Source organism: Polyodon spathula, chromosome 14 (assembly GCF_017654505.1).
Source record: "Polyodon spathula isolate WHYD16114869_AA chromosome 14, ASM1765450v1, whole genome shotgun sequence".
In the NCBI taxonomy this organism is placed as follows: Eukaryota; Metazoa; Chordata; class Actinopteri; order Acipenseriformes; family Polyodontidae; genus Polyodon; species Polyodon spathula.
In genome coordinates, this window is record NC_054547.1 from 13064395 (window position 1) to 13088420 (window position 24026).

At 35.4% G+C, this 24026-nt stretch overlaps 1 protein-coding gene across 2 annotated transcripts in view; it reads left to right on the forward strand.

The window, feature by feature from the left end:
* Window positions 1–24026, forward strand: part of LOC121326985 (DENN domain-containing protein 1B-like) — a 100418-nt gene that overhangs the window by 19867 nt on the left and 56525 nt on the right. For both annotated transcript variants that reach the window (XM_041270693.1, XM_041270694.1), the window contains exons 3-6: window positions 6881–6924; window positions 17239–17288; window positions 19028–19147; window positions 23802–23871. In XM_041270693.1, coding sequence (XP_041126627.1) covers window positions 6881–6924; window positions 17239–17288; window positions 19028–19147; window positions 23802–23871 — 284 coding nt within the window. The remainder of the gene's footprint in view (window positions 1–6880; window positions 6925–17238; window positions 17289–19027; window positions 19148–23801; window positions 23872–24026) is intronic.

Sequence of the window (24026 nt, forward strand, 5' to 3'; positions counted from 1 at the left end):
TATTATTATAATTGTTTGTTTTGCAAAACAGAAACATGTTTTGCTTTCATTGCATTTGCACTTTTATTGAGATTGTGCTTCAGTTCATTTAAGTTCAGATCATGTATTTTTTATCTTTTCTTTTACACAAAAACATTATGCTTTTTTATTTCCCAGTTGCGGCTGGTGGCCAAAATTTTTGGGTACACCTCAGAAACAGGTGAGGGGGTGGGGTCCAGCGGGCCAACTTCAGTGGTAGAAACCTGGTTATCAACAAGATTAAAAAAATAATAATATAAAATATTCTATAAATAATGCTAAAATAATACAAATATACTGCATGGTATATTTAATAACCGATTACCCCAGACAGGCATTAGTGGTCTTGAACAAAACAAATTGCCGTACACAGCAAGATATTACTGAACTTAAGTTAAAGCACTGCTGAAGGGCAGCAGCCTCTGGAGAAAAAGGGACAGGCGGTGCAAAATAAAAGCAGATTAAAACTGTGAAAAGAACAAAGTTGAACAAATAAGATAAATAACATTAATTTAGACGAAGTTAGACAAAGATAATTATACTTTTTATATAAAATTTTAATATTTAAAGAATTAAACACACATTTTTTGTCTTTCTGCAGAGTAACACATTATGTAAGACTGAGAAGAGCTGAAGTCGTGCTGCTCGTATTTATAGCATTTGTTGTCTTGGGACATGCGCACTGATCACCTGATCACCGTGCTCGCTACCGGCTGCGCTCCATACAGACATTTTTAAGCAAATCATAAACAGTCGTGGTTGACGGCTGGCTGCTACTGCTTATGTGCATGGCGGATTTGGGTGCTCGCATTTCTGAGTGAGCACAACCCGGCTTCAGCCCATTAAACAGATGGGATGCACGGATTTGTTGATGTGCCAGTGTCACGTGAGAGGGAGGAAATGAAACACACTTCACCTAGCAGAAAGGAAGCACTTGAGGGTTCAGCGAGCAAGTGAACACTGTTAACCGGCCGCCCCTGGTATTTCCGCTTTGTGTAGGTTCATAATGGAACAAAAACATGAAGTTCACACAGACAGATTTCTAGGTTGACACTGCACAGCATATTGCTAATGTTTTTTCCCGCATCCTTAATAAATCATTTTTAATTTTTCATTTATCATTTAATTAGTTGAATGGAGTCCACCTGTGTGCAATTAAGGCGTTTCCCATGATTTCAGGTTAAATACACCTGTCTCTGGGAGGTCCCACAGTTGGTTAGTATATTTCCTAACAAAAACTACATCATGAAGACAAAGGAACATTCAAAGCAAATCTGGAATAAGCTTCTTCAAAAGCACCAATCAGGGGTAGGATATAAGAACATTTCCAAGGCATTGACTATCCCCCGGAGCACAGTAAAGTCCATTATTAAGAAATGGAGAGAATATGGCACAACTGTGAATTTGTCTAGAACAGGCAGTCCTCAAAAACTGAGTATCCGGGCGAGAAGGGCACTAGTCAGGGAGGCCACCAAGAGGCCTATGGCAACTCTAAAAGAGTTACAGTCTTCCACGGCTGAGCTGGGAGACACTGTGTATAGGGCAACAGTAGCCCGGGTGCTACACAAAACTGGCCTTTATGGGAGAGTGGCAAAAAGAAAGCCATTGTTGAAAAAAAACTCACATCAGATCTTGGCTAGAGTTTGCCAGAAGGCATGTGGGAGACTCTGAGACCAAGTGGAAGAAGATTCTATGGTCTGATGAGACCAAAATAGAGCTTTTTGACTCTAAGCGCTATGTTTGGCACAAGTCATCCTGAGAACACCATCCCTTCCGTGAAGCATAGTGGTGGCAGCATCATGCTATGGGGATGGTTCTCTGCATCAGGGCCTGGAAAGCACTTGAAGATAGAGGGCAAAATGGATGCAACAAAGTACAGAGAAATCCTGGAGGAAAACCTGCTGAAATTTGCAAGAGACCTGGGACTTGGGAAAAGATTCATCTTCCAGCAGGGCAATGTCTCCAAACATACAGCCAAAGCCACACTGGAGTGGCTTAAAAACAAAAAGGTCGATGTCCTGGAGTGGCCTAGTCAAAGCCCTGACCTCAATCCAATTGAGAGTATGTAGAAAGAGATGAAAATTGCTGTTCACCCTTGGTCCCCATCCAACTTGACGGAGCTTGAGCAATTATGCAAAGAAGAATGGGCAAAAAGTGCATTGTCCAGATGTGCAAAGCTGGTAGACACCTATCCAAATAGACTCATGGCTGTAATTCCTGCCAAAGGTGCCTCTACCAAATGTTGACTCAAGGGGGTGAATACTTGTGCAATCAATTATTTTCCATTTTATATTTGTAATTAATTTAGAACAATTTGTAGATTTTATTTTTCACTTTGACATTCTGGACTTTTTTTGTGTCGATCAGTGGCAAAAACTCCTAATTAAATCCATTTTGATTCCATATCGTAACACAATAAAATGTGGAAAAGTCCAAGGGGGGTGAATACTTTTGAGAGCCACTGTACTTGTTTACCATGCTGACATCATTTATTCCTTATAGAACTTAATTGAAAAGAGGTGTGTTTACCAGTTGGATTTCTGTGGGGGTGTGTTTATGCTGCAACCTGACTCTCTTCCAATTTCTTATTCTTACTGTGATTGGCTGCAAAGACAAGAGGGTTAACCAGTGATTTGGATAATGTTTTGTTGGGTGGGTTATTATTTTGCACAGGCCAACTGTAATATTTGTGTAATGGAAAATAAAAAATGACTCGTCGTTAATATCTGAGTCACGGAGCCCAAATGTCCGAGTACAGATATTTAATACTGTTATGCCCAGTACATTTGATTCCAAACTAGAAGGGTGTTTGCCTAGGATGGCAGATCATACCCGTGATTATGCTTTATCTATTAATAGCTAGCGGTTGGGCTTTTTTGGGGGTGTTTTGGGAGGACCCTTTGTATTCAAAAGTCTGTTTTTGTTCCCCCAACTCCCTCTTTCCAACAACGGGTTAAGAAGTTTGGGTTCAGAGGAACATTCAAACAAACACAAGAAAACGTATGAAATCAGTATGTCAGTACATGATGATGCGGTTACTGTTCTTTTATGTTGCCTTTATTCAGTGACTCCATCAATGCCTGAGTAAACAATCTGAGAAACATGTGCAGTCAAACTCAAGGCACACTTAAGCTCGATTCGCCCTTGCGAACCGTCCATTTTATCCCAGATACTTTTCTCAGAGGTGCTTTGATTTTTTTACAGGACACTGGAACCTGTAAAATTTCAAACTCAGGCATCCTGTGTCTTTTTACTCCCATGCAAATCGACCTCAGCCTCAAAGCAACACCAGACTTTACAATAAACATAAATTTGTTAAGTACACCCGGTTAACTGTTTAGAATCTCATTTCATTTTGAATTTACCGATTTTTTTCTTACTGAAAAATAATCCATGTCTGGGAGGTCACTAGATAGCCTCTACTTTTGACAAACTGTGAGGACACTTGGTTTGTAGCCCCGTGCGAATCCTGCTTTAGTTATTTAGAGGTTATGTAAATCTTCCTTATAGGATCATGTAGTATCTTCAGTACGACCCACATATATGTTACTGATGGGGGTGGGGTCTTTCACACTGTTGCTGTGGCCAGACCTGCACTGTTTTAAAGTAAAGTTAACCTTAGTCACTATACATCTAAAACTACCTGCATAAAGTAGGACAAAATAGAACAAAAAGTTAATTTGTGTTTTCCTTATAAAAATCTTGTAAAAAAAAAATTGGCCCACAGGGCTTGTTATTTGCAAAGTTCTACTTCTTCGTATGAATAAGCATGTGTTCCGAGGTGTGTTTTGAATAGTTTAGCTTTTACTATGCAGCTGTTTTATAAAATAAATAAATATATGTCGTGCTCTAGGTACTTTGTCTGTGGTCGCAGGATTTTTTGGCAGTGATTCTCATCCTCTCACTCATAAAATCAGCATAAAATTGACCTAACACTGACAGATCAGATGGGGCATCTGGGAAACAATCCCTTAGGAAAAGAAAATTCAGTCATTGTAAATCTTTTTACAATAAAGTGCGTGAAATCATGGAATCGGATTATGTTATGTGTCTTTGATTCTGTCTGCTCTGTCCTTAAGTGAGTTAGTTCTTTTTCTCAAAATGCAGTAAATTATAACACTTCATTTGTGCTGTGCTGTGTCCTTTTAGGGCAGCAGAATAATTAAATGCCTATTCTGCACGTTGTTTGACAATCTGCTAAAAGTATGAAGAAGGTGACAAAATAATGGTCACTTGTGATATACAGTAGTAGATGATTTAAAGTTGACAGGATGCAGTTTATTTGTCAGCCAAGTTCTTCCATTGTCTCCATAGTTAGGTGCCGATATGACAAATGTTTGGGGTGTAACAATGATCTTTCCTAAAATGTTTGCTACTGGTCTGAATATAGTGTTAAGTCACAAAGTGCTGCAATGTTCTTAGTCTTTCCTATCCCCTTGAGTTCAGTCTTTCAACCTAGCACGAAATGAAAACAATCTGCATACCATTCTAAGTTGAAAACTTGACTCATCTCCTTGCTGGGTACAAAACAGCATTATACGCGATATTGCTGACAAACATTTTGCGCGAAACTGTCATAAAGGACGTGATAATTAAATAAATAAATAAATAAAGGTGGTGACTTATCAAACTTTCAGTTAAACATTTATAGTGGATATTTTGCGTTTTTGTTTTATTTTGTTTGATGTTTGAACACAAACATCACTGAACACAAATATGGCTGGTTTTGTGGGGTTTAAGTGTTGTTAAAAATGTCTCCTCCTTATTCTTCTGTTATTTGTCTGAACCTTATTCTCATCATTGTTTTGTTGAATACCCATGTTATTACTTTGAATGTTTTATTTCTTCTCTCTTGTTTTGTGCTTATTGAAGCTACAGTGATAATGGTGGTGGTTTGTTTTTAAATGAAACTGATGACCAGGGAGTGTCTGACACAGAAACACGTATATTATAGGAGTATATTTTTTGTTCATACCTATGTGTGGACAAGAACATTACAAGGTTTTTTTTTTTTTCAACGTAGCATTCTGTTTCCATGGTAACATAGAATATACTACTGTATAAAGCATGCTTCACGGCCATCATAATGTCCTTTTTTGTGTTTGGTGAGCATATTATCATTCACTGTGTAAGCTTCTTCACTGCTCACTTGCTGTAATGTCCGTTTTTTTCTAAATATTGTCTAATCTTAGTCTTAAACCCATTTGTTATCTAAAATACAGTAGTCTGTGTTTTATCTATCCAATAAAGAAATAATTAATGTTCACACCCAGTACAGTATTCTTTATTTACTTGGTGTTTTTTATATTTTGATGTTTAACTTCAGTTGAGTTCAGTAAACCTTTTATTTCTTGCATTTATAATATGAAAATGCTGTAATAGTTTACTGACTAACTGTTCTAATTCCTATGTGTAGGACCTTTTATCAAAAGAAATATGAAGAGCATTTGAGCTACTGTTGATGGGAATTGTTCTTTGACAAGCAGGTCACACTCAACACCACTTCCTGTTTAAGAAACGCAAAATGCAGACTGCGTGATCTCTGTATTTGGCCCCCTCAACTCATTTAAATGAAACTATATTGCTGTACAAAGCTATCTAATTTGAATTAGAGTATGCTGTTTGCAAAGGAAAGGTTGCAGACTAAAGGTTTCTTTTTTTTTGTATTTTTTTTTTTAAATATAACTAGAGAAAGTTTAATGTGCTTGAAGTATTGTTTTATCAAAATATATAAAAAAAAAAAAAAAAAAAAAAAAAAAAAAAAAAAAAATCACTAATGTCCTTTCCCACAGTATATTGGTTTATTCCATGCTACTCATGTGATGTGTAATGTAACACAGTTTTATTAAAGTTATTATTTATGTAGGTGTACAGTAGATGACACAGGAGAAGTTGCTTAGGATGTATTTGTACTTTTCAAACCTGTGATTATATGCGTAAGGTGTATGTAGTGAGTGTATGGTTTGTGTAATCAAGCTGTTGTGTTAAACAGTATAAAGGGAGTGTAAAAGTGTATACTGGTATCTGACACAAGCAGGTGTTCATTTACGGTTGCAAGACATTACAACTTTTGATGAAAATGTATTGTAAGCATACTTTCCTTTATAGAAACTAAAAGTTACAGTACAATCACATTTGGTACCCCACAGATGGGGAATTGTGGAACAATAAGATGTAGGGCTTTTTATGACAAATGCTGTAAACCATTTTCCAACAGCAGATAAAATGTTGTTCATGTAGTACAACTGTTTTCTACTACAGTATAAGCTAAGTCATATAAACTAATAAAAAAACAACCTTAAAAATAATTTAAAAAAAAATACTATTGGCTAACATCACAGACTTTTCAAATATAAGACCTATACTGATGAACACACAATGCCTCGAGTGTGGGCAGTGAAAATGCAAGCTGATGAAGCGGGGGTGGTCTGTTGCTGATGTGGTTAAGACGATGGTCTTTTATAGTACTACAACACCGCAGGCTTTCTCTAAAGAAATATTATATATATATATATATATTATAGATATATATATATTATATATATAATATATATATATATATATATATAATATACTGTCGATATACTTAACCCTTGGTTTGTCACTACGTAATTTCCAGGATAGAGCTAACCAGATGGGAAATCTTTGTGATAAATAAATGAATAGATAAAATCAAATGGTGAAATACATTGGTATGTTCTTGTAGATATTGAGCTGTATTTTCTTGACTTGCATGAGAGCTTGTAGCTGACCGCCTGCTGTCCCCCCGTTGTCGCACCCCCCCTCCCCCCTTTTAATATTTATGTTCTGAATGTTAGTTGTGTTCCGCTCCTGATTAATGCTGTCTGTCAATTATTTACAGATCCAGCGGTGTTGTGGAAGTTCCCGAAGGACTATGGAGACCAGGTTGGAAATTTTTTTTTTTTTTAAAGTTAGAATAAAAATCCTCTTCTAGTCAGCCGTGGATAGGCAGACTGTAATGAAAAGCAGTGAGCAGCTCTTCGATAGCTGACATATCAGTAATGATGCAGTCGTGACAGGAATAGATACTGGATCTCCATAAGAATCCAGCTTCCTGATGGTTTGTGTTTGTTTAAACTTTTGTTGAAATAATGGATTTCATTTATGTTATATAAGTTAGGTGTTATTGCTTGCATTGTTTTAAACCATGCTAAAAGGATTCACTTCTGTTTATTCTTATTTTTATTTTGCATTCGGTATTTCTAAGTCACAGCAATACCATAACAGCAATGGCAAGTATGACTAACAGCTTTATAACTGAGGAAGCTGTACAAAGATAAGGCCTCTTGTGTGGACCAGTACAGTAGGATTCATTAAGGCTGTGTTAAATCAGATATGGTAAAATATGTAAACAGGAGTAGCAGTCATGTGCAGGAGAGATAGTATCTAGGGCTTGAGGTGGAGCTGGTTGTCATTTTTATTTGTATACAGATCTTCAGGCACATAAGACCTCAAATCACACATTCTATGGCAAGAGAAATTGTCATTTAGAGATTTCTCAAATTGCATTTTAAGATATCTTGAAATATTTAAAAGATATCTCTAAATCATTTTGAGATATCTCAAATTGAATTCCAGATATCTTTAATTGTGTAGTTTTTAAGATATCTAAAATTCACTTTAAGATATCTGTAAATCAATTAGAGATGTCTAAAAATGTAATAACGATACCTCAAATTGATTTACAGATATCTTTAAATACTATGGAAACCATGTGGATTTTGCTAGCATGGTATGCCAAACTGTCATTTTAGAGAGTTCTTAAAATTAAAACATTTTAAAAGATATGTCTAAATCATTTGAAGATATCTCAAATGACTTCCTGTTCATTTAAAGATATCTTTAATTAATTTTAAGGTATCTTGAAATAACGTCCTTTTCATTTAGAGATATAGCTTATTTAGAGATATATCTAAATAACTTTCTGTTCATTTAGAGATATCTCTAAATCATTTTAAGATGTCTTGAAATAACTTCCTTTTCATTTAGGTGTATCTCTAAATCATTTAGAGATATAGCTAAATAACTTCCTGTTCATTTAGAGATATCTTAAATGATTTAAAGGTATCTCAAAATCCATTTTAGATATATAATTTAAAGCTCCATTAAGAGATATCTGTAAATCAGTTTAAGATATCTTCACATATTTAGAGATATCTAGAATAATATCTAACTATTTAGAGAGATCTCTAAATGATAATTTGGCTTGCCATACACATTCTGCTTATGAAATGTATTGATAATGAAGGCTAAAAAGAAAAAAAAGGCTCAGTAAAAAGAGCTGCATGCTTTTGCCATACCCAAATGGTTACCAGCACAGCATGAAAGATTGCGTGATCAAATTGCATCTTTTGAAAAATCAATACATCTACCCTTGTACACTACTGGTATATGCTACTGTGCTTAAGTACTAAAACATTGGTTTTAACTGATTATTCTGTGCAACTTAGTAATTCCTACCTACAATGATATTATTAACATTTCTAGAATATTACTTTGTTAGTACTGTATGACTTATCTTTACAGTACCAGCGTTCATAAAATCATTTTTGGTTAAGATTGTATTGCCCAGCGTGTGTACAGATGGATTGGCCTTTTCCACATAAACATAAAGGGCTCATTCAGTTTGCTCATTATTGGGATTACGCATCTTGCGTTTTTTGTTGTGCTGCTGCTGGAGATATGTGTTTTCTTTTTCTAAAGTTAGCCAGCATATGGCAGCAGCAAATCTAAACTCTACAGGGCCCTTTTGTTTATCTTGTTATTGTTGCTGAGCGTAATGACAGTTGTAGGCCGTAGATCAGGGTGCAGAGGTTAGTCCACCCTGGGGAGGAGAGAAAGAGAAAGACACAAGTGTGGATTATGGAAATATGAATTGATTTTTTTTCTTTTAAAAAAAAAAAAGAAAAAAGAAAAAGCAGCGAGAGAAGATCTGCTCCAGCAGAATAGGACTCAGAGGGGAACAGACTGGGAGCTGGCACATCGGCTGTGAAATATGAAGTGAAAATGATCACTTGAGCACTCTGAAGTCTTGGTCATCCCCAGCTGCTGCGTGCAGAAGCAAAGGCATATATTTGAATCGTAAGAAGATGGTTTGCAAATGAAGCAGACAGATGGAAATTAATCTATACCTTCTCAGATCTGTCGCCCAACTTCTGAGAAATCTGTAAACATAATTCTGGTTGCCCGTTGACAGTCACAAGTTTTATGAGTGAACTTTTAATCATGCTTCCTTTTAGCAGTTAAAATAGAATTACAGTTCTCCGTTCAGGTTGTGTGGTATGCATTGTACAGCACTGTTATATAGTGCTGCATGTTGCATGTTCAAAACTCAAAATTAAGGGATTCCTTGTGCAAGACCATGTAAAAGCATATTTTGTTAGTATTAGGCATATATTTGCTAGTGATCTGTGCCACAAATTAAGTCAATCCTCTATGATATTCAGTTATGGTGCTTTTTGTATTTCTTTTTATCTCAAATATAGCAGATCCAGAACAAATGATCTTATCTTGCCTACATTTTAAACTGTATTTTATCTTATAGGTATCCACATTCAAATAGCCTAAAATGTGTTTCCCCCAAGATGCTTACATTTATTTATTTTTTTTAACAAAATATGCACATTTACTTGTATGAATCCAGTCTCTGACTCCCCCAGCCGACACCTGCAGTTCTGTAGCATATAGCATTGGGTCAGTAGCTGTACTGCTGTTCTATCCTTGCCACATTGCACCCGGTTTATCAGTAGATTTTGAAGAAGATGGAAGTGGACTTCTGCTGTAGCTAAGTAAGTGAAGAAAATAAAAGCATGTATTTGTCTCACAATTACTTGTAGTTTAAGAGGAAGTCATGTGTCTAATCTCTCACCAGGAAGTTTTACAGGCTCACTATCTTGTGATCTGTTGAGGTTTATCTCCACTCATTTTGTTGTGCCTTTTTTTATAAGGCAGCAACTACTTCAGTATCCGGCATTAAAGTTGCAAGAGCAAATTATACATGTACGTGACAAGAGTAAATGTTTTATTGTCACTTGCAAGCTTTTGTTTCATACATTTAACATAAGCTCTTAAAAAAAAAAAAAAAAAAAAAAAAAAAAAACACAATTCTGGCTTTTTGTAATAAATTAGTTTGGCTAGATCCTTTTTCGTTGTCGGTACCCAGTGCAGTCAACATCAGACTTTGGACTTTTTAAAAGCTATGAAGTTTAAGCTTATTGTAATGCACTTTGTTTTCTTTCCTTAAAGGTTGAAGGCTGTTGAATTTAACAGTGAACTAATTGGTTGTTGGGTTGTCTTGGCGAGAATTATTTGTTCTGGTAGACTGCTGTAACATGTAAGGAAACCCTGCTTCTTCCCAAGGGCCCTAAAACCAAGTATTTGTGCTACATGACACCATGTTCAATCAAAAGGTCCAAACTGAAACTTCATGATTAGCTGCCTCTCCTTTCCTTGCCTGCTGTGGGTTGTCGTTCACCGTCCAGAGGATGTTGGGGAAAATTATCTGAACAATCCAGAATGTTTGTGCTGAGATGGTCATCTTTTTTTTTAAGGCTGGAACACAAGACACCTTGAATTTATCCACAGGCTCCCTGGGAGTGTTGAATTCCAGTAAAATTGGCAGACCCACCTGGTGTGCTGGCCTTTATGCCCAGGCACATTGTACTCATGCTAAAGCCTACTTAGTTAATGGCTCTTGATTATGATGATCTGTGGTTCATCCTGGGTGATTGCGGGTGCATTTGGTCCTTATGTGAAGATACTCTGTACTGTACCAGTTCGCATATGCAATCACTAGAAACTAAACAGATATAAACACAATGGTGTAGCTGTGTTTTATATGATGTGAGGTGGGATAACCTGATCTTACTTGAAATCTTGTCTTTTTGGTAGAGAATAGGGATTTGTAATAATCGGTTTTGGGAAATGCTGATTTGAGACTGGCGATTATATTAGCTCTCTAGCCAGAGCCAGATTAACCTTTTGTGGGTCTGGCGCTAAACAGATTTGTGGGCCCCCATTTGTGGAACCGTTGTAAAAGACAGGAGATCGACACAGAAGTTGTATTTGACACATCACGTTTTTTGAGTGCCGCTTAAGTTTTTTTTTTATAATTTTCTTAGTCACTAGTTCTTTCTCTATGCTTATTCTCCCACTCTGCCTTTCACCTGTGCCTGCAACAGTTCGTGCACAGGTAATATACGCTGGTGTAGTACGCTCACAAAACTCTTATGAGTATTTTTAGTGTACGTTCAAAACACTCAGGTCACATTCATAACACTCTGCTTCTACGTTCAAAACAACACACTACGTACTTTCAAAACACAGTCAAGCTCAAAACACTCTACAGAACATTAAGTTCAAACCGTTTGCGTTGCTTTTAACAGGTATGGTATTACATTCATATTTTTCCCAAATGTTTTTCAGCTAAAGCTAACTGAATTAACCAACTCAACAATTTACTAGAAACTAACTGTACAAACGTACTGTATATCAAAATACGGAGTTGAAATACAAAGCAAACAAAAAGTACAAATTACCAAAATTAACTATATACACATTTAAGAAAAAAACTACTACATCCAGAAACACACACACCAATACAGTAAACTGGAATCTATGGCTAACAGATGACCTTGTTTTAAGCTGGTTTGAGTTTTGCTCCAAAAACAACAATCATTCTCGAGGTATTACAAATGTTTTCATTGTACAACATGTTCTGTCTTGTTTAATAAAACTTTTTTTAATAAACAAAAAAATATGTTTATTATTATAACAAGTAGTAACACACTGATGTACATACTGATTAATAGAATGTGTATTTTGTGGCTTACCTTTGTCATTTTTTTGTTTTTTTTGTGTACCTTGTGTTTGTACATTAGTTGGCCATAATGAAAAAATATTGGCATTGTCTCAGAAAATTACCTTTCTTCCAATGTACCATTTAAGTGCATCTGGATATTTCTCGTTTGATAAATAACTGAATATTTCTTGAAAGTTGGGCTTTCCGTTTCTAACAAGTCTTAGTTAGCTAAATAGTAAATAGTGGTAACACTTTGGCAAATATGAGTGACATTCATGTTTAGTTATTTTAGACAAATTAGCATTGTTATTACACCCACATTTTACGCATGTTTAGAAGAAAATATATAGACTGCTAACAACAAAATACATTGAATCAAAACTAATAGGGTACATGTATTAAATGTAGCTGTTTTTATTTATTTAAGTAGTTATTAGAAAATATGGTATGTATGTATTAGTATTAATCTGTTTATTGATATGATTGTGCTACATGCAAGTGTTTTCGATGTACATAGCTATAGTGTTTTTGGTCTTGAAAGGGAGTGTTTTGAACGTGAATTTAAGCGCAACAGAGTGTTTTGAACATACGCTCGTTAGAGTGTTACTTCAGTCGCTCCCTTTATCCAGACTGGTCTGTCCTCTCTCTGTCTCGCTTCCCCCAATGGAGGCTCCAGGGGGATCACAACAATGGATAAAATGCTTGGGTAGCGGTTATAGTGCCGGTCGTCTCCTTCTCCCTCTCATAGCGAGCCTGTAGCCCTTATATACTGCCCTGCCCTCTCTTGCTTCTGAGTCAGCCCTGTAGATATCAGAACACAGGTGTTTAAGCTACACTTAGAGCACAATAATAATAACAATAATAATAATAAAAACTTCTAAAATGTTTTTAAAAATGAACAATAAAAGCAAGAAGTCATTATCAAAAATAATTTATTGTGTAATCTCAAACTTGTACATTCTCAATACAACAAAACACGTTAAAATACACCAAGAGGTTTGTGTCTGGTCTACTTTCAGCACGCTTAAAATTACAAAAACTTCTAACATAATAACTGCCGTAAACAAATATGCATTACATGTAGGCCTAACTTAAGTTACGTTTTCTATTATTATTATTTGTTAGTCCCGAGAGTCCCTTTCATTGCTGTCACTTATTAGCAGTTCTATGCTCAAGCTTCTCCTTACCTTGCTCAGCTTCAATAGCAATGACGGAGACCCACCGTTTAGAGACCCGCTGTTTATTTACAGTATTTGCCAGCAGACCCGGCGCGTATTGGAGTCAGGCGATTATTTGAAGTTTTACGGTACATATACATACATACAGACAATGCATACTCTTTGTATGGTATCTTACTTTCTTACTGTTCCAATCTGGACATTTTCAGTGTGTTTTTACCATTACAATCAGAAACTCGTCAGCCTCATTGATATATCTACAATGTAGCATTGAACTTCAAATTGTCACGCTTCAGGAGCTGTGATTTGCAATACAATGGGGAGAGATATTGAGTCCTGGATGCCCCATGTTTTATCCACTTCAATCTATTACAGTCTGCAGTGGAAACAGTTTTCCAACAAAGTGAAACTGATTTGAGTCCAGTTTAGAGTTAAACGGTACAGAATTACTGCTTCTATCTGTCAAATAAAACCGGATGGCAGGGAAATAACTTTCCTTTGTGTTAAAGCGGAACTGTATTGCAAATGAATCTATAACCATTTCAATAGAAAACATGTTAACTAAAGCTTGTGATGCATTTTCAGCCTCTCCTTGAGCAGTGTATCATATAAAAACCATTCAAACAAATTAACATTGAATGTACTGGAGCTCTCTTGCATTGCGCTTTGTGTGCCGTCCTGTCGTTGACTCGCTCCATAGGCACACATGGTATTCTACTGAGCGTATGTCCCTTTCCCATATTATGTAGCCATTGTTTTGTTTTGGCCATCCTGTGTTGGTTTAAAGGCTTAGGCACACAAAAATACTTTGTTACTGTTTTTCCGTTTGTTATATTTGCACCCGAACTCTTTGCATTCCGACATAATTCACCCTGCCGACGTTCACTGGTGTGGGTGGCTGTCAACGATATGACGTAACCGCGGCGCCAGAAACGTTCCAATATAGCGACGGCCTGCATTTCCAGCTGACCCAGAAAGCGGACAAAAAATGTATACTGGCCAAAAGCTTGACTTTAACAAAATTGGCTCAGCAAGACACATATTTTATCTATACAGAGCATTTAGAGAGCCTTGTTATTTTGAGTACATTTCCCCTTTAAATGTATGGAAACTTGAATATGAAAAAGCTGTTGTTGGAACTGTTGGCTTGCATACAGCAGCCTTTCTTATAGGAAAGAGAATGGAGCATTTACATAGAATCCCTTACTTTTTAGGCACTCTGCACTATAATGTTCATACAGCAGTGAAGATAAGCTTCTTGTAATGCAATGCACAGATTGGTTTCACCTTCATGTGTGTTAATACTACACAATTGCTTCCTGCCTAGACAGACTCCTTTTTTTTTGTTTTACAATTGAAAGTATGTACTGTGTGTGTGTAGTTATGAAAATTTTAATATACCTAATATACCATGTTATGTTATGTACAGTGATTCAGGAACATTAAGCTTTTAACAAATTGAACATGTCTTTTTGTTATCCTGTAAAGTAGCAGTAGCACATGCAAATAGTGACACAGTTTATACCAACACTGTTGTACATGTTTGTATCACAGGCTACATACTCCTTTACTCTGTATTTTTAATATAGTATCAGTGCCATTGTACAAGCCCTACTGCAAGTTGTAAGATAGATTTGACCCCTGAGTACATATTACAACAACTTCAGATCTAGAAATTATGTTGTTGTTCTTCAAAAATGTACACATACTGTATATTACATTCTATTATATAATAGTATGCCTGGTTTAAGATTCAGCAAACATGGATTTGTTCTGTGCTGCTGGACCATGGAGCAGTCTCCGCACATAGACACAGGAGCACACAGCAGGGTAATACAAAGCTGTAGAGTCCAGTGGGAGATGAAAGCTTAAATGGGTAAAACCCCCAAGGCCAGTTGGCACTCACTTAATGATGTTTATGGCTTAGCATCTTTCAGGCGTATGGTACAAAATCTCCAGTTTTGCCCAGAGGAATATCAGTTTGTCTGTCTTTAAAACAAAACTATACTCCATCAGAATATGACATATGCTATAGTTATTTGGGAATACGATGTTGCTGTTGATAAATCAGTAGTTTGTGTTTTTCTTTTTTTTTTTTTTTTTTTTTTTTTTCCTGAACAATTCTTGTAATTTCCTCAGGCATAAAGCTAGTATTAAATTTTCAGTGCAATTCCATCAAAGAATTGTGATTTCAGTTTCATAAGGGGAATTGTGGTAAGCTGACACTTTGTATGCCCAACATGGGACCAGTTAGAGGTGCAATATTCGATCTGGAAAGAGACGGTCACAAAAAAAGAAAAAATGACTACAGCATACTGGTAACATTCTTTTGAAAGCTTGCCAACATGCACCATAGGCAAAAGGTTTCATTTTTTTTCTTTTCTTTAAGACTAAAGGCCTAAAATTTGCTTTAGTCTTAAAAGCTTTCATACAGGTTTGAAGTCAAAACAAACAAATGCAAAACAAATTTAAGGCCTTGGTGGCCAAAACATTTCTAAGCAACTGGCTCCATAATCAATTTTGCAAAAAGTAACTGGTGTTTTCTTTTTAGTCTTAAGCAGACCTACATTGTCATGTAAAATATGACTTGAATAAATACCTTTTGTTTCTATTTTGAAATGTATTGAGAGGTATCTGTAATTAGTGCGAAGGCTGGAGCCTCGGAAGCTGGATACAATTTCTTTGATTGATCTATGTAACCCTAGCCAGCGCTGTCGGGGAGACACAGCCTCAGCTGAGCAGCTTTGCCACCAACATAAGCTGAGGAAAGAATTTTTTTGTCTATATTGTTTATACAGCAGTCTATAGACCTGCTGGCTGGTTGAATTTTAAAGAGTGTCGAGGTTTAAAGACACAGCCCCTAGGGAGCATTCTGCCAGTAGAGAAGGGAGGTGAGCACTGGGGAGTTTTCTTCTTTATTTTTTTATTTTTTTTTAAGTGAGATAAAGAACTGAAAACAGCTTACAGGACATTTACAACTGAAATTTAATTGATGTTCTACTGTGCCTAAAGAATACAGACAATTTAAAGATCACAAGTTTAAATAATTTTATTTGCAGTAATTGTTTACCATGTTTTAATTATGTAATACTATTTATTTAAGATACTCAACAGACTTTTACAGACGAGATTTAGATTTTAAAAAAACACACTAAAATAAAACATGTAGAAACATGATAGAAACACATACATGCAAATTATATGTTTCTGCATAATAAATGAACAAGTACATTATCCCTGGTTGAAGAAATGTATTTTCTTATGTTTTTGCCGCAAATGATTCTGCTCTCACAGTGAGTGCTAACCTTGTGTCAGTAGTAAACAAAAATATCTTATTGTTCTTCCAACATCCCCCATGATATGTGTATATGTATTACTAATGAAATAACCTATCTGCAATCCTGCTTAGAAAGAGGGAATAATAGGAATAATTCAGGTTGGAAGGCCAGCTATCTGCACGTAATTCTAGTTTATTATGCATTTTGTTTTGTCTGTCTCTTGTATGTTTTATAAGTATATTACTCAGAAAGCAAAATGTTAATTCACACCCTATGCAATGATTTAAAATATGCATGCAATCTGATGCACATTACAATAATTTAAAACATGATATTCTGTATAAAAAATGATTTTTGCAGCATTTAAAACAAAAAGTTTATACTTTTACTATTTTGTGACAGAGTTGTTAAACTTCCTACAGTACTGTTATTCTCCTGAATGCTCATCCTTCTCCTCCTACATTTTAATTGAAACAGCATTTGTATATTTTGAGCCGGGATCTGTCGGAAGTCCCCATGGCTAGAATGGTACAAGTACCAGCAGACGTGGCTTACCCATATGGTGCAGCACTTCTTGTAAAAATCCATATGCTTCTGGTGAAGGGGATCCCACTGGGGAAGTGTGGGGTGTTAATACCCTTCAGGCCAGGGCTTTTACTCCTGGTACCTCTTTGCCATTGTCACTGCAATCTGCCAAAGCATACAATTTAATTCCCCCTTTATAAATGGTGAACTTAATCGTGGCTTATTATTTTAAGCCTTGAAACAACCCAATTTCCCAAGATATTTAATGAAAAAGCTGTATTTTTAAAAATTGCAATAAGAATGAAAAAGTCATTACAATTCTAAGCTTTCTGACAAAGTTAAGCAAAGTGTTTTGAATCCAATGCTTTTGTTAGTCTTTTAATGTTTAGTGTTTTTTTTTCCCCATCTGGTTTCACAGGAAGTACTGCAGACTGTGCCAAAGTTCTGCTTCCCTTTTGACGTTGAAAGGTACTGTGAAATAGTTTGTGTGAGTGATTTTTTTTTTTTTTAATAGACTATTAAAGCCAACAAAAAAAAAATACATTATCAATCCTGAAACAGTAATAGTCTATATCTGATTAGAAGATTAAAGCAACAACCTTCCCATTGCTTGCACTCTCCATACTGCTTCCCCCTCATTATGCAAAGCGTACACAAGACCTGTAGATTGTGTACAGTATGTAAATAACAGAATTGGCTAGAGCTTATCTTACCACTAAATACATACTTTGGTTCAGTTGTTACAGTAATATTGTCAAAGTTGCTAAACTACTTACTTTCGCTGAACAATACTGAGTGTAGTGGATATTTATGCGGCAGTCAATAGCCAGGGCAGATGCTGATTACACTGAGGTGTGTTTCAGACTTTGGAGGAGGCAGCCTTGAACACCTTCGAAAGGTCTGCATGTTACATTTTCTATTTGCACTGAAAATTATAGCGGAAGGGGTGTGTGATTCAAGGTTGTGCAGTTGTCAGAATTAAAGCACTAATAATATAAAGATACCCACCAAATGCACATTGTGTTAAAATTACAAAGCTGCAAGTGCAAGTTTATTTAGTGGCTTTAAAAGTTTTGTTTAAAAAATCCAAAAAGCATAATTTTACTTGCACCTTTTTTGAGCACAATTTAAAGTGATGGCAGAATGATCATTCTTTTAAAAAAAAAGTTAAATATGGACGAAGGGAAATTACATTAAAATGGATCTGATGTCCTTTTTTTAAAAAAATATACTGCCTACACTGGCATCAATGTTAGTTTCTCTCTGTAATGCTAAAATGAAGGCCTTGTAGCCAATACATTTAAAGGAGTGGGTGGATTTTAAATTGTATAATATAAACATGTATCGTAGTTTTCTTTCTCTTTTTTAATTCATGTATTTTTTTTGTACAGATCAAAGTTTGTTAATTGATATTAAGAGACATTTAAAATAATTAATTTGCTGTTCACTGAGTAAATGTTACCGTTCTTTATTTAAAACTAAAAGTAGAGTTGAGCACTGGGGCTGGGGGATGGGTATTGTCATAATAGTAGAGACTACTGCTCAAACACTGTTGCTGCCATCCAGTGGAGACATGTTATTGATAGAAACATTTTGCAACACAAACGTTTTGCCTTTGTAAACCACCATTTTCAATTTCATAGCATACGTCTATGAACTTGTAATATATATATATATATATATAACTCAAAATAGCAACAACTGCAATAGCATTTTAATGATTTAGTGTTAATAAATCAGTGATAGTAGAAAAGTTCCTGATTCTATAAGTCAAAGGATTTCCTTCTACAAGGAAGGATACACATATGTGTATATATATATATATATATATAGGTATATATATATATATATATATATATATATATATATATATATATATATATATATATATATATATAATATATATATATATATATATATCATATATTTATATATATGTAAAAACCTACATGTGTCCAAATTTATTTTCATTTGAAAATAAAAGGAAAGAAAGATGTGTCGACTTACGAAAAATCGGAACTTTGTAGGGTTTTTTTTATAAAAAAAATAATTTTTGAAAACACATGTACCCCCTTCAAAAAAAAAAAAAAAAAAACTTTTCATTTTTGTACACAGCACTGCAATTATACTTTCTTTCAAACGTGTATCTATGCCAGGCAGGATTTTATAAGGGAACTTATTTCATAACTCCTCTTCCTTGTTAACAGGGTATCGCAGAGCCAGGTGGGCCAGCACTTTACCTTTGTGCTTACAGACATTGATGGAAAACAGAGGTTTGGTTTTTGCCGACTAACATCCGGGTGCAAGGTCTGCCTCTGTATTCTCAGGTATGTTAAAATGTGGTTTTGTTTTATTTGTCCTTAAAATGACTACTTTCACCATCAGTAGATAGCAGAAAAATAAGTTTTACCAATCTGCAGGGAAGCCAGCATATAGTACACTGCTCTGGTTATGCTTCTCTGAGCAGGTGTTAAGTTTAATGTGATCTGCTTTTTGGGAACATGAGCACAGTGGTGGTGTTAGTTTTCACAGTTTTAAATAAACCATAGGTTTGGCAAGGCCCTATAATGTTTTATTTTGTCCAGCAAAGCCTCCGCTGGAAGATTTTAGCTTGAATATCGTCTTGATTATACTTGTTGTCTATGATTTTGCTGAGCCAAGACTGCTTTTGTTTTTCTTGAGTGGCTAGTGGCACTGAAGTGTGGCGGAGACAGTTCAGCGATAATTATGCAGAGTCCCAGTGCCAATTAGTAGACGGTTCCCATTCTCTTCCATTGAGAATTGCATTGTAATTCTGTTGACATACAATATATGCACTGCATTATGCATTCTGACTTGTTATTTTTTTCATGTTTTTTTCATTCATAATTGTATGAAATAGTGGCCAAGATACAGAGGGGTTACAAAGAACACGAATAAATGCATTTTTTATATGTGGTTTATTATATTTTTAATTTACAGTAAGTTAGGACCACAATTGTTTTTTTTTATTTTTTTTGTTTTGTTTTTGTAATGTGAATAAATTCTAAATATTCTTTGTTAATTTGCACTGTTTAAGTAAGTAGTTATACTTCTAAAGCAAAACAAATTAAAAAAATCTATAAACTATATACTACAAAGAAGAATTCTATGAAATTTATTAAAATCTTGTGCCCTCTGTATCCTGTATTGGGACTGTGTTTTGAAGCAATTGCAAAGCTTGTCACTTTTTTTCTGATACAATAATTCATTTTTGCAAAAGGGCCCTAATTTTTTTTTTCCTTTTAAATACAGAACTGAAAGTCATTAAAACAGCTGCCTGTTTGATTGTTGAAGTGTTGGGGCTATAAAATTGTCGCCTATGCTTACACAATGAAATACCCTAATGAGTGGGACAGTTTTATACGAACAGGCCTTTGTAGTGCTGCAGCCTGACCGCAAGCTTGAAGTCCTTGGATCCTTTAGGCAAAACCCTTTAAATACAGAATGTTTCAATTTTACACATTTTGTGTCATTGCCCCTGCAGTGAAAAAGTAGCCTCAAGACATCATAAGTTTCAGGATGGAAAAGCGGTTTCCTCTGTTTTATTGATCGCTTGGAGTTAGATTCCTGTTGGAAGTTCAGCTCTGTTAGTGGACACTTAGCTGTTTAACAAAAAAACAAAAAGAACCAAACCATGAAACTTCAGCCTCGCAGGGCACCCGAATCTGGGTGCGAGCCAAACCATGGACGGGGTTAAGGATTTTCGTCATTACGTTGCTTCAGTCAGTACACTCCAGAAAGACAAGCAACAAACAACGTTGTGGGCTGCGACTGTGATGAGGGAAAGGTATAGCCTTGACACGATGAGGAAGTGCAGACTCTAGTTTCTCTTTGGGCAGATAGAAGTGTTCAGGAAGATCTGGAGTTGTGCGTCAGAAATGAGAAAATTTATGCCTGAATTTCCGACGATTTGAAGCAAATGGGCATAAACCACAGGTGCTATACACTTAACACACACACACTCAAAAAGACAAAATCAGCAACCCAGGCTCTCCTTAACCACACCGTGAGGGCTCGGTACGGCCCCGGTTTGGCTCAGCTCGGCTCTGTTGTACAGTGGAAAAGAGGTATTAGTAGCACATAGTTACTTTTTATGAAAGGTACAAAGAGTGTAGAGAACTGTATTCGGCACGAATCATACAGCAAATGCATTTTATTCATATGCATATCTATAAGAAAGCATAATACATACTGTAGTACATAATACATAACTGTGAAGATCCTTACCAGTGCCAGTGCTCCCTCACCAATTTGTCAATGAGACATGGGCCCTTCCCATCAAGGCACATCCCTCTCAACTCTGCGTCCCACTAGTCATGAAGCATTATTTGGATCATTACTACAGATGCACAAATTATTTATAAATGTGTTTTCGTGTTTTTTTTTTTTTTTTTTTTTTTTTATAGTATTTGTGAACTTAAACTGTTTCATTTACTGTAAATGTCCATGATAGGTTTTCTTTCATAGATTTTTGCATGTTCTGCATAGTGTTTTACAATACTTACAATGGGCTATATTTTACAGTGCTTGCATTGGTTCAGAACAGCAGTTTTATATTCTTATCCCCCACCATTGCTCGTGAGAGAGAGAGCATATTGTGTTTTGGAAGATGTACAGTATCTTTGCTGGCAGCAGACAGAGTAGAACCACAAATGGAGATGAGTAGGAGGTTTGTTTAAAATGTATTTAAAAAAAAACACTGAAATGTATGTTTTACAAGATAACAAATAAAATAAAAATGACCCTGCTTACCAAGTACCCTTCCCTTCATCTCATGATGAGTAAATGCACAGTGTAAAGAACATCAGTTTATCTTCCTATTTATTTTTCCATTATGAGAGAGACTGGGAACCCACACTGACAGTCAAGACCCTTGTTTATAGGACCTTTCAGAAATGAAAAATGAAGGATTAAAAGTCAAGAGACATATATTTAGAAAATGTAACCTCAATGCGGCGAAGAGAAAGAATGATAATGGGGTAGATTCTAAGACTTCTGTATATATTTTTTTAAAGATAATATGAACAGATAATTTGTATATTTTATATTGTAATGATTAATTCGTTCAGATTCAAATTTCAAAGATTTTGTGTTTTTATTGTGGTTTGCAATGCATGATGAACCACAAATAAACTGTTTTTCCCCAATTAAGAATTTTACTTGTTTTGTTCAGGTTAATGGTGGTTCTGACTTTTAATTTATGTATTGTGATGAAATGTATGAAAGGATGTGCATTTGCCTTTTAAATACATTTCATTCAATGCTGTTTTCTTGCAGGGAGTTAATTCCAGTCTACAAAGTGCCCATTGACCTATATCATAATGAAGATTGTACAAAGCATCTAAATGTGCTCTTGAGCAGTACCACATGTATTGTATATCATTTATTAGGCTTTGCATTTAAAATTTCCCCTAACAACTTTCAAGTTTATAGTATTTTGTTTATGTTGGGGGAACCCCATGCATGGTGTCTTGCATACTAGCAGAACACAACTTTGCATTTTATGAATTCGCTATTCCATTGCAACTTTGTACAGAGTGTGCGGTCTGCTTAAAATGGAAATGATTATCATGCGGCTTAGTTTTGCTTCTTTATACTTTTATATAATTGTGTTTAGCATCTACCCAGTCTTTAAACTTAATGAGAAAATGCCCTATATTGATGGATTTAGCTATATTATGCTGTTTTTAAAGTATAATAGTCAATTACACTTATAATGTTTCAATGCTGTTTTCAAAATGGCCCCTCTTGTGCACTGGGGCTTGAGATATGTCCTAAATCACTGCAGGAAGAGCAATTAAAAAAAAAAAAAAAAAGCCTGGCTTTTCTGTTCTTACCACATCAAGGGTTATTATTGCTGTTGTTACCCATTTGACAATGTGTGCAATAAACCTTACGCTATCAGTGCACTCGAGCGGCCATTTTGAAAACAGCTTTGAAACATATTTAAAAGTTGTAAGTGTAAAAATGTGTCAAGGATGAAGAAAAAAATGACACGTAGGCTATTTAATAAACCTCTCTTAACAACAGCTTAGTATAAAACAGCCAAATAGGGTCTCATACAAAAAGAAAAGACATCAAAAGACTTTTAATGGCTGTTTCCTAGACCCTGCTGTGTCCATCATTGGTCTTGGTCTGTAGAAACAGATACAATGTAGCATTAGGTAGTCCAAGATTAGTCCTTATCGGGGCCTGTGAAACAAGTTTCCAGTTCATAGTAGCATTAATGTTCTTCTACATCTGCTTGAGACACTTAACTAGTACAGTGATTATGACGAAGTAATGAGTGCTGTATCGGACACTAATGCTTAATTTTCAGAAACAATCGGTACATGACTGGCTTAAAATGCTTCTGATTGTTAATATTTATACAAATCAGGATTCTGTTACCCTGCACAAGCTGACAAATACTGTACAGTCACCTGAAGTGATCCTTTTATACTTTATTTTTAACGAAAAGACCAAATTGACTTTTCCAATGAATTTCTCATAATGTATGCGGCAGCATCTGCTTTTAGTTGTATAACAGGAAACATCTAACAAAAGCTGTTTTTAGATTGTTTTGTGGCGCTATCAGTGAGAATTTTGGGCTGTTGAAAGTCATTATTTTGAATAATGTGGTTCCACCACTGCATGCTTATTAGGGTGATGAAACTGCTTATATTCAGTTGTTGTTTATTATCATTTTTGTTTATTATATGCATTAGGAAGATTTGTAAAACATAATGGCTTTCAATGATTTGTTCCTTTTAAATATGAACACAAGTAATTTTGCCCTTATGATCCAGTCTAGGACGAAATAAAAGTATAATTTGGTACAGTACTGGTAAACTCACTATGAGAGTGCCACACTAAAGCAATGCATTGTTATTGTTATTATTAATGTATTTATTTATTATTAATTATTATTTTAATATAAATTGCATCTGTTTTTAAACAATGTGTTTTAATTTTTTTCAGTTACCTCCCTTGGTTTGAGATTTACTATAAGCTGTTAAATACTCTGGCAGACAATTTTACGAAACAACAGGTGAGTTACTTTTTAAGGACAAAAAGGAAAACTAACTTTAATGCTTATCTTTTTTCAAGGAAAAGTGAAACTGCATGTACAGTAATCACTAAAGATAGAGTTAGGCACTCGATTAAGTTTAGACAGTCTTCTCTGCTGTCTCTACTGTAGGTGTT